Source organism: Dermacentor andersoni, chromosome 11, assembly GCF_023375885.2.
Source record: "Dermacentor andersoni chromosome 11, qqDerAnde1_hic_scaffold, whole genome shotgun sequence".
Classification (NCBI taxonomy): domain Eukaryota; kingdom Metazoa; phylum Arthropoda; class Arachnida; order Ixodida; family Ixodidae; genus Dermacentor; species Dermacentor andersoni.
In genome coordinates, this window is record NC_092824.1 from 126,410,702 (window position 1) to 126,422,926 (window position 12,225).

The window sequence follows — 12,225 nt, forward strand, 5'->3', positions numbered from 1 at the left end:
TCGCATCTTGCTGTGGGTCAAAATACATGAGTGTGACAGTGTGAAAAAAATGTAGCGGCAAACTTTCATTGCTGTCTGAATACATTGCACACAAGTAAAAAAAAAATCCAAGACATGCTGCGAGGCCAACATTCTAACCACGCTAAAGCATGCATGTGTACATTGTCTTTTTGTTGCACTAATTTTCCTCATCAGCAGGAGAAGGTAGACGGTTGTGTGTTTTTGCTTGGTTTGAGTATGTTGTCCTGTGTAGTGGGTTCAGTTCTTTCATTGTTTTTCACAATCTGTTGCACCAGGCATAACTTTAAAGTGCCTGGATAAGTGCTTTTCAAGCGTGCTAGACATGAAATAGCTTAAGTTCTCATATCTGATAATCATGTGAGTTTTTGCATGGAATCTGCATTCTCTGAAGTTCACGAAACACACTGAAAAATTGAAAATTCTTAATCTTTTCTGGAGCTGTATGCTTTTTATGATTCTCAAGCTGCATGCAATGCAGTGAAAGTAAGTTTTCAATCAACAAAATTGATTGGTGCCTGAAAGAGTTAACCACAATGCAACTTCCATTTATGGTTGCTGCAAGCTGTTGTGAAGTCAGGTGTCCGAGGGCCACGAAGGTTCCATGGCTGGTGCCGTGCCAGGTGCTGGGAGAAAGAGAGGTCCAGAACGATGTCCGAGCAATGAGAAAAAGGGTTTTGCACAGTGTATCTACCCAATTTCAAGACTGGCAAGACTGTAAGATAAGCTGTGGAGCCATTAAGCGGGTATTGTGTGTAGGTTTTAGTGCCGAGTGCATTGTGCATTGTGTGAAGAATTCACGAATTTATGTTCCAAATTTTGTGAGTTACAGTGATTTCAGTGAGCTATGTTTGTTTGTTTGTCATGGATAGTAAAGTTCAGTAGAGAGTAGCCATTAAGTTTTGTGTAAAACTTGGCGAAACAGCCACGGAGGCCATGAACATGATTCAAACAGTTTACAACAATGATGCTTTCTTCATCGAATGTTTTCGTATGGCATCGTCATTTTCGTGAAGGTCGGGAGGCGGTCACAGACAAGCACAGACCTGGCTATGTGGTGACTGTTCAGACTGACAAAAATGTTGAAAAAGTGCAGGAAAAGCTGGCTGAAAATCACTTTCAGTTCTTCAGGATGGTTGTGGCGGACCTGAACATTGGCAATGATACTACAAATATTCAGAAGATCGTGGAACAAGATCTACAGAAGAGGAAGATTTGTTCCAGATTTGTGCCTCACAGTGTGACAGCAGAGCAAAAATACCGGATGTCTTCGTGTCAGGAGGGGGTCCAAATGGCTGAAAATGAGCCAGAATGGTCTAAGAAAATCATAACTGGTGATGAATCACTCTTCCACACATATAATCCTGCCACAAAGAGAATTCCCCACTACCAAAAAAAAATGGATCCGCATCCATAAGTCAAGTGTGAAGACAATGCTAGTGGTGTTTTTCGACTGGCAAGGTGTTGTGCATAAAGAGTTCATTCCAGAAGGCCAAACTGTGAACGCTACGATGTACAGAGACATTTTAGCATGCATACTGTAGAGAATGCAACAGATTCGTTCGGAAATTGTTCATTCAGGTGACTGGCTCTTGTTGCACAACTATGTATCATGCCACAAAGCCATTGAAGTAGAGACATTTTTGGCAAAAAAACAGGTGCCGTGTTTCAACCATCTGCCCTACTCTCCTGACCGGGCGCCAGCAGACTTTTTTTCTTTCCGAAGGTTCAAATGACATTGAAAGGAAAACATTTTGACTCAATTTCGGACATTCAATGGGCAGCACTTCCAGAGAAGAGGACTTCCAGAAAGGAATTCAGAAACTATGCAGCCTTGCAATTGCTTCTGTATAACAAGGAGGGTCATATATTGAAGATTAGCAGCCAATCAAGGCAACTGTCTTCTGCATTATTTTCTGGTAATGCCAGGCTTGAAATTTAGTAGATAGACTGTGTATGTACAAATTTACATGATAATCATTTACAAGAACAGCTCCATGATTTTCTGAGCCCACTACGTGCTAACATCTTTGCATGTCCGAAGCACCCTCTTCCACACTCCAGCTCCCATTTTTTACCAGTTCGTTTCCCCCTTTCACTCGTTGAGGGAATTCAGTGTCCTTCTTCTCTGCCAATTGTAACTGTCACACAGTCTGCATAATCACACCCTTGGTGTCGCACCACCCCACTGGACTCTGCCTCTGGTGGCCTGCCCTAGATGCAATGAAGATGCAATGTCATGTGAAACCGGCTTCGACACTGTTCCCACAAAGTCGACAGTGTAGGCTCTATGCATGTAGCACATGACCGATGACCCACTAGAGTTCGGGTTCTCAGAACTCGTCTCGTTCGTCAGCTCTGGTTCCTCAAACAGACGAAGATGAGACACATAATCACCGTCAATTAGCTTCAGGCGACGCTGGTTTTGTCGCCAGCTCTTTGGTGTCAAAAGACGAAGCCTGTATGGCATTGCATAGCTGCAAGTTTGCCAGTGAAGCATCCTTTGTCCATATGGGCTGCCATACACAACAATGCGCTATCTATTCAAGCATAGATAATCAGCTGCCAATTTTGTTTCTTTATAGTGATGAAGGCTTCCATATGGAAGTCAAAACTGCATATTGTCAGCGTTCATTTTTACCTTTGGCGACACACATGCCATTATGATTAATCCCAAACAGATGAGTTAATAATTATCAAACCTTTTACTTCATGTAGCTCCTAGAAGCTTTAAATCTACAAATTGACCACTTGGTGATTCTTTATTCTGCACCCAAAGCACAATACACAAGCATTCTTGCTTTAATTTGGAGCTCTCCACTCTGGAGTCCCTCAAAACCCAATGAGCAGTTTTGGGACATCAAGCCCTGCAATTAAATTTAATTAAAGATCTGGTATTATTGAGGAAAGCTGATCCTTTTTGGCACTGTCACTTGGGCCATTGTGACATACACTTCCATAAGTATGCACTTAATGTATAGTGCTGCCACGTGTTCCTTGATTTAGAGCCACTGTGGTTAGGAGATGAACAAGAAGAAAGGTAACTGAGGGGCCCAATTTTTATTAATCATATAATAAGAAGCCAACAAACAAAGATACCGAGGACAACATAGGGGAAATTACTTGTACTTACTAATGGAAATAAGGAAATGATATATTAATGGAAATGAAAGTGGATGAAAAAACAACTGGCCGCAGGTGGTGTTTCGTTTTCGTGTGCAACGAACAGACTGGACAGCTGGGTTGTCAAGAAGCAAAATCACCCACGCCTTTATTCTGCATCATTATTTATAGTCGAAGGTAGAAAGGGTTAGTAACAGTGAGGGGCAGGTATATGCACGTGGCAATCAAGCATGTAGATAGCACATGAGCTTTCATCAGATACGATACATCCTCTTTCCAAACAGTAATTACATGACGAAATTAATACCACTGGCTCGTCTGCTGGAACTGCTGGTCATAACCCAGACGCTCTGGCTGCTGCGTCTGTCGTTGGCTGCGTCGCAATGGTTGAGGCGACGGCTGTTGAGCTACCACGGGCGAGGCTGCAATAGTAGTTGACGCCACACCTTGAAATGGGGTCTGGTTGTCGGTCATATGTCGTCTGATGAGCCAGCCTCATATGATTCCTTTGTCGCCAGAAGATGCGGACGGTTGCGTCTCAGCAGAGTATTGCTCTCTATGCGCACATAGAAGGATCGTGGGCCGGCCGATCCGACCACCTTGGCTTTCCTGGCCCATGATGTTCCATTCAAGCGTACCGCATCATTGTTGCTGAGGCCTGGTAAGGTGCGCCTATGACGACTTCTCTGCCGGTGTTTCTTGACGAGAGTCGCCGACATTGGATTGAAGTCCGGCAATGGTGTGCGCAGCCGCCTTCCTTGCAGCAGTTCCCCAGGAGACCGGCCATCTTCAACAGGACTCGCCCTGTAATTTAACAAGCCCAGCCAAAAACACTCTCCTGAAGCTTTCGTTTTCTTTAGAATACATTTTGGCCAATAGACCATTTGCCTTGCTCTAGCTTTGCACTTTACCTGGCCCAGATGGCCTGTGTGGATCCATTTCAATATGTCGCCGCGCATGCTTGCCGGTATGACTACTTTCGTCCCTTTCAATAATATGCCGTTTACTACGGACAGCTCGGCGGCCACTGGTTTCAGGAGGCCATCGACAGGTTCTCCCTTCGCAAGCTTTCTTAACGCAGTGCCAAGATGTGGATCAAAAGCCGTTTCCTGTGCAAGTTTTCTAGCTGTCATTTCACTTGCGAGTGCTTATAAGACCGTGATGGCATGGATCTCGATGTCACTCGTGTCTGAAGCTGCCTTGAGTCCTGGAACAGGAGATCGGGACAGCATATCAGCAAGGGCCATTTGTTTGCCAGGAATAAATGTTAGCGTGTAGTCATATTTCATCAGTCTCAAGAAAAATTGTTGCACTCTGGGTGGCATATCACTTATGCCTTTCTTTGATATGTTTATCAGCGGACTGTGGTCACTCTCGAGGATGAGGGGGCGGCCATAAACAAAATGATTGAATTTTTCGCAACCGATAGCTAAAGCCAACGCCTCTTTTTCAATCTGCGAATATCTTTGCTTCGATTCTGTCAAAGCTCTTGACGCGTAGGCGACTGGCTGCCAGCAGTCCCCATGATGTTGCAGGAGCGCCGCACCAACACCACTCTGAGAGGCATCTGCTGTTACTTTTGTCTCCAGACTCGGATCAAATATAGCAAGCAATGGTGCATTACTTAAATTTCGACATAGCCTGCCATTCTTTTTCATGGGTTGGTGTCCAATCGAAGATGCTGCCTTGTTTGACTAGTGATCGTAAAGTATATGTACGCTGCTAGAGTGACGGTAGGTACTTGCTGAAGTAGTTAACGACTCCCAGTAGTCTTTGTACCGCCAATTTGTCCCGAGGTTTTGGCATTTTTAAAAGACTGTCAACGAGATCTGGGTTTGGCCTAATGCCCTTGTCGCTAATGATGTCACCCAGGAACAGTACGGTCTTGCAGGCCAAAGCGACACTTGCATGCATTGAAGGTAAGGCCTGCTTTTTCAGCTGCTTCTAATGCTCTGCGCAGCCTCTCGTCGTGTTCGGCCCTGGTCCCTCCCCAGATTAACACATCGTCTATGTACATGCGCACACCGGGCAGGCCATCAAAAACCTCGTTAAGGGCTTTTTGAAACACTTCGCTAGCCGAAGCTATACCGAACGGTAGTCGAAAAAAGCGATAGTGGCCGAAGGGCGCCGCGAATGTGCATATCTTCGATGACTGTTCGTCTAATACGATTTGATGAAATCCTGCATTTGCGTCGAGACGCAAAAAAAACTTTGCGCCTGCTAAGTCTGCCATGGTCCCAAAGTTGCAGTGCTGCGCTTGTTTTTTCAACTCGCGTAGAAACTGCTCAAAAGGCTCCGCCTCGCCTATCCCAGGTACCATTTGCTTGAGCTGGTAGCCTTGCATCCTACTTCTGACACCATGTTTCGTTCTCGTGTGCAACAGACTGGACAGCTGGGTTGTCAAGAAGCAAAATCACCCACGCCTTTATTCTGCATCGTTATTTATTGTCGAAGGTGGAAAGGGTTAGTAACAGTGAGGGGCAGGTATATGCACGTGGCAATCGTGCATGTAGATAGCACATGCGCTTTCATCAGATACGATAAAGGTGGGATACGAACCCACATCTTTACATGACGCGTGCGATGCTCTTACCAATTGAGCTACTGCGGCACCATTTCCCCGTCTACTTTCTGGGGTATTTATGTTTTGCTGCTAGAACTAATCCTGGGAGTGTTGGGCAGCACCACCACTCAGTTGTTTTTTCATCCACTTTCATTTCCATTAATGTACTGTTTCTTTATTTCATTTAGCAAGTACAAGTAATTTCCCCTATGTTGTCTTTGTTATCTTTGTTTGTTGGCTTCTTAATATGTGGTTATGGGAGTAATTCAAGGTAGCTCTGTCTATATTCTATTCATTTCTTGTCCTCGTGTGCATATTTTGGGCTGATAGCTGTCATGGATTTACAATTCCAACTAACCCAGATCAACATCTTATCATGGGAATAAAAATTATCCACAAGGACTGTGGAATATCATAAGTACCTTTGTAGTTAGTTGCCAGCTCTTGTCATGCTGCCGGTACTCTCTTGCTGTGTGTAACCATCCCACTTGATTGTTGTCATCTGCAGTGGAAGGTGCGACAAGTTCAGGCTAGTACTCATTATGTTTCTGCTGCAGGTGTGGCAACGTCAACTTTGCACGCAGGACCAGCTGCAATCGTTGTGGTAAAGGTGGGTGGCCTGAAGTACACTCATAGTGAATGCACATCTGCTAGCTATGTGTGCACTTGACACTGTAGAGTCTGTGTCTTTGGTATTGCCTCAGAGGTGATCGCGTGCTGCTGAGCACATCATAGGTTTTATTTTAATGTGAAGCATTCTTTGCTTCATTCCAGGCACTTTGTGGTAGATGGGTACTTCCTGTGTCGCCACACTTCAGACTTCTGTAATAAAAAATATGCATGACCGACAGTGGAATTGAACCTCGGCCTCCGAGAACGGCAGACCAATTTTCTAACTACAGGCCACGATCACACGCATACTCCTCCTGTGCAAAAGCCGACTTGCTCTTTGGGATGTTAGACGCTTGCATCACATGCCAGTTCCTCGTGTTCTTTTTTCATGACAGCTCATGCTTTGAGATGCTGTGTTATACTGCACCATCTCCGGGATTGGCTGACGTGTTACCACAAGAGGTTGTTCATTGTATGACCCTTGATCCTTTTTTGACTAAGCTGTCTGATCATATCTTTGTTACTGCGGGATGAACTGTGGTTTTTACATTGTGTTCTATTGTCGCCAAGGAGTGCATTGTCTATATCGCTGTACGTGTGTATGAATAAGCTTGTTTTTAAACCAAAGCCAAGACCTCTTGTAAACGATTATCGTTGAACCCTGTGTGAATGATGATGTATTTTTCCCTTTTATGAATGCACCCTTTCCTACCAAAGCCTTCGTTAAGGCTAGCAGTATGTCCCAAACAAGTAAACAAACATTCCCCAGTACTTCCCTTTTCACAGCAGCTATCACTATGTAGAAACTGTGCAGCGCTGTGCTTCCCTCATGTTTCTTTCTTAATGTTTCCTAATGTTTCATCGTAGTGAAAATGTCCTCATCTTTTTAACATACATCATAAGGCATAGCCATAGGTATGTATGATTGTATAACGTGTAGTAGCTGATGACGTCACAATCCATGTTTCTGTCACTTAAACTCATCTTGTACTTATGTAGAACCCAACTAGTGATGTGTCCTAAGCTCGCGTCGAATGGCCGGAGTACAAAATCATGCCGTTGGTGTCACGCAATCATCACCATCGCCTTGCTGCTGTCGTCACGCACATGCTTGAGTCGGACAAATAGCTGTTCATCTTACACAAACACATTGGCCCACCCAGTAACGCTTGGTGTAATTCTGAATGATTCTGGGTAACCATCTGCCAGCGAAATGCTTTGCATAACATTGATTCCTGCAGTGCATGGTGTCTGGTTAACGTTTTTTTCAGTCACAGTTGCATTCTAGTGGATATGTAAAAGTGCTCATTTACACGGATTTAGGCGTGTTTAAAATGCGCTAAAAAACACGGTGAAAATTATACAAGTGCCCTCAACTAATGTGTCGCTTATAGCTTTGGTACTTCGCCAGTCCAATTTGAGGGGTGTAGTTGAATACCGAGTAACTTGTCAAATTGTACACACTTGTCTAGTAGGTGCTGTGCGGAAGCATTGAAAGAATTATGTTAAGATGCCCAGATATCCAGGGAAAACACGGGGAAGGCGGGAGATGGAAATTCACAAGAATAAGCAGAAATGGCATATAAGGACATCAAGAGAACAAGCTATAAGCATGGTGCACCATTTGCTTCGATATCACACTTGCATGGCCACTTGCTGATATTGTTAAGTTAAGGTGCTTGTGCAAGCAAAGGCCCTAGGCCGTCATGGTAATATCTTGTGTGGCTGAGGAACAAGTAGCAATGCCAAGTTGTCGGAGGAGGGAATGCTGGCTGTAGAGGTCAAGCATTTAAAGGAGCCCTGAAACACTTTCAATAATCATAAAATGGTCTCACTATTACTAGCGCTCTAGGAGCTACACAGCAGAGAAGCCAAGAGGGCAAAGCTTCGGCCAAAAGAGTGTCACGGCGACAAAAGTGCGGGCTGTGGAACCTGGTGGTGGCTACGGCAGGCTGCGCTGTGCAGCGTGTCGCTGTCATCTTGGAGGCCAAGCGCAGCAGACGCAGCTATACGCAGTACAAAGATGAAATGAGTTTTTATGTCTTTGAGATCACAGACCCATGCATTTTTTATTTATTTGACTAAAATTTAGCAATTAAGTATTACTGAGAATGTTCTTGGGATCACAAAATCAGCCACTGGCGTTTTTTCGCCAACTGCTTATGATGATTACATTACAGATGCGAGAGCAAGCAACCATTCACTGCTTTTGACGTGAGATTGTTAATTTCCTGCTGCATGCAATGCAATAATATTTGGGTCACATGTTCCCAGAAGCCTCGCTAACAGAAAATTTTTTTGCTATGTTAAAAAAAATTGCGGCACAACTATCTCACAATGTCTGTTGATGGTAATGCGTTAACATTGAATCAGTTTAGCAACACAACGTGTTGTCTCCATCGCAACGAGTTATGTATGAGGCATGTACTGCAGTGCGACGCCTCTTTCGTGCTTCCCTAAGAAGACTTCACACCTTCTAGAGCCACCGCCACAAAGCCTGCGAGTAGCCTCCGAAATGCATGGTGCGCTGGTGCATGCGAACGCTCAGAAACGTGTCATACGGCAACTGAACTCCTCTCCCCCGCTTCATTCTGGACTTGGCTGACCCCGTTCGAAATTTTAAAAAATGCATGCGATTTTCCAGGTGCTATAGAAAGTGTTTGATATATGCAATAATTCGGTATATCGAGGTTTGACTGTATATATAGCAGTGATGCTACCGCTGCGCCAATTGTGCCGAACTACACCGAGAGGCAAACTCTGCTACATCCTGCTACAGTTCAGCAAAATGTTAGAAATCTATGCCCACTCTGCTCCGAAAAACTTGCTGTTGCCTTAAAAAAAAAAAAAAAATATATGGAACTATGCCCTCAAGTGCCCTTTTACCGCACCAGCTAACGTGGCTGCATTAGCTCTGCGGTTGGCCAAGTCAAGGGATTGTATTGATCTTTCTTCCGTGGGTTGCTGTCTATATTCAATACCTTACAAGCCGACGTGTGCGGATTGCTTTGGTAACTGGACAACCTCAATTTTCTAAAGGCAGCAAGCGGTCGTGTTGACGCCAAGCCAGACCCTGCGCTCCTGTTTGACCAGTGTAAAACAGCGACCAAAGTTTCGGATGCTGTATGGTGTCTCGCTCGATTTTCCTGCTCATTGGGACAGGCATGGCGGCCGTGAACAACTTTTCCACTATTCAATTTGTCGCCTATCCCCCACTTTTCCTGGCATAGTGATTTCATGGCCTAAGAATGACTTTTGGCTGCTACCAAGAACTTGGTCGACTTGGCATTAAACAGCAAATTTCGCCATTGGATACTCAAGAAGCACCACCGGTTAAACCTTGCTGTATCGTATATGGCCCTGACAAAATCTGCTGCCAGCTGACATGGTGGCAGGCAGGTCATTGTGGTGAAATGGCCTCTAAAATGTGTTTGGACCAGTAAACTGCTTCTTTGATTGGGCATGAGATCTCGGGCTTGACTAGTGGCCAGAAACCGAGATTCGGTCCGCAGGTGACATACCGGCATCTATGGCGAATGCTTTTGCAAGTTTGCTTTTGCGCTTACTGGGCGGGAGGGCGAAAGCTTGCATGTAAGCAGAAAGCTCCAAGCTGAATTCGCTGATCACAGCCTAATCCGACAGCATTACATGTGCACAGTCAAGGGTCACATGCGTATATCTGCACTTTGTGACGGTGCATGACGCACATCGAGCTGCATGACAAGCGAAAGCGAACTGCTCCAGCAGTGTCGACCATCGTAGTATTTCATGTAGTTGGTTGTCAGTGATTCACAGAACAGGGAGAAACAAGTAACTATTTCATACCGCTGGCGGTGCCCTTGCTCAAAAGAGTGCTCCATCTTAAAGAATACATTTATAGGAATAAGATAGCGCTGAATTCTGCATGTAGCAGAATTCAGAAGTGTTGGTTCTGGTTGCAATCACTTTCAAGTTGCAATCACTTTCATTAAAGGGAAGCTGAAGAGTCTGTCGAATTCAATAAGACACTCATATACGGATGCAGGAACCTTATAACCATGCACGTAAAATTTCGGGCGGAATTTTTCACTTAGGAACGACGTAATCGCCGGTTGAAATTGCGCTGCCGCTCCGCCCCCCGTCGAGCCCCGCGCTCTGCTGCTGACGCTGACTATGTGAGCGGAGACTGGATACCGCAGCATAGTGACGTCAGCACTGGTGTTCCGCTCCTTCGCAGTCTCCGCGACCGTGTCTGACCACGCTTGTTTCTGCGTGCGTGCCGTCATAATCTCCCTCGCTCGAGCCTGCATTCCTTTGATTGTGTGTATGTAGAGTGGTAGTTGACGTGCGCAGCATCAATTGAAGTGGTGGGCCGATCATGTCGGCATTCTGTGCAGCCTACGGTTGCACGAACACCAGCGGCCGCGACAATGTTCCATTACTTCCCACAAGACAAGAAGCTTGCAGCTAAGTGGGAAGTTGCTGTGAATCGAAAGAATTTCAAGCGCTCAAGAACAACAGGGCTGTGCTCTAACCACTTCCGCGACGATGATTCCTACCAGAGTTTATCAATAATGTGTGAATGAGTGAGAGTACAACTTTCTGCTAGCAGGCTTTCTAAACGCAGCGCGAAAAGGTCGGGGCAAGGAACACACAAAGGCGGGACGGGTGCGGGCGGATGGATGGTAACTGGTCTTGGAAGACCTTATGAATACACGAACTCGTCCAAACCTGGATTTTGATTTATTGCTAGCTCCTTCATGTTAGCATGCTGAACGGAAGGTACATGTTCATCTCCCACCCTTGACGCAGGTTTCGTCGCAAACCGCCGTTAATTTTCTATTCGCTTGTGTGTTGTGAAACAGCCAACATGCAGCTACCATATGTGGGAGATACGGGGTTCTCCTCCGTACTCTTGGGACAAAGGAACGACAACACACAGTAGTGCAAACAGTCACAAGGGCATTTATTGCACCTTTCATAGATCAATGCCTGCTAGCCGAGTTGCTATCCCCAAAACATGCCGATGGGCGCGCGACAAATCTAGAAGTCCGATCGACTTACCGCGACCGCATTGCGAGCGAATATGTTCGCCCCATGCTGGATCCCAACGCCTGGTCGTTCGCGTGTACGGTCACGCGAATGGTGTCCAAGGCAGCCACGCGAGACGGTCTCGCAGAAGCATGGGTCGGCGCGGCATGGCACGTCCGTCCCGCTTCCTTCCCGAACCCAAAGAGACCAAGCGCCTTCCCTTTCGGCGCCCAAGTAACCCCGCAGCAGCGCGACACTCTCGCCATCTCCCGCACTGCGCCTCAACCACTCCGACCGCCGCGGGCGAAGCCGCCCTGCTGGAGACAAGCTATGCGGGAAAACTAGATCTCAGGGGAGGCGTGAGTCACGCATCCCCACATCCCCCCAACCTTAAATCACTACATATTCCGGCGAAACATTTCACACAGTCTAACATCAACATGTGCTTCGCGAACAAGGTGGTACATGCAACAGTGGCCGCGCCGGGGAAATGTCCACACGCTGTCCATAACATGCGAGCCGACTGTCCTTGGGGTACACCGCTGGCGTCCGCCGGTCACAGCAGCAGCTTTGCGACTCGACGGCACGATCCCAGGCCAGGACTCCGGAGACGACGACGCAGAAGTCAGTACGAGCAAGTGTCGCTCGCGCCGACGCGCCCTGCTGTCGAGAGCCGCAGTAGCTGTCGGTGACCGCCGGCTCTTTTGTCCGCCGCCGAGGGTTGTGAGCTGGATACAGGAGGCCGCCGAAGTCGCTGCGCCGAACTGTCCACAGCATCACCATGCTGGATCCCAACGCCTGGTCGTTCGCGTGTACGGTCACGCGAGTGGTGTCCAAGGCAGCCACGCGAGACGGTCTCGCAGAAGCATGGGTCGGCGCGGCACGGCACGTCCGTCCCG

General features: G+C 46.6%; 1 protein-coding gene across 3 annotated transcripts in view; it reads left to right on the forward strand.

The window, feature by feature from the left end:
• Positions 1-12,225, forward strand: part of LOC126539588 (zinc finger Ran-binding domain-containing protein 2-like) — a 113,415-nt gene that overhangs the window by 13,041 nt on the left and 88,149 nt on the right. For all 3 annotated transcript variants that reach the window (XR_008614329.1, XM_050186475.2, XM_050186474.3), the window contains exon 2: positions 6,262-6,314. Coding sequence is in view for 2 of the 3 variants with exons in the window: in XM_050186475.2 (XP_050042432.1) it covers positions 6,262-6,314 (53 nt within the window). In the remaining variant the exon portion in view is untranslated. The remainder of the gene's footprint in view (positions 1-6,261; positions 6,315-12,225) is intronic.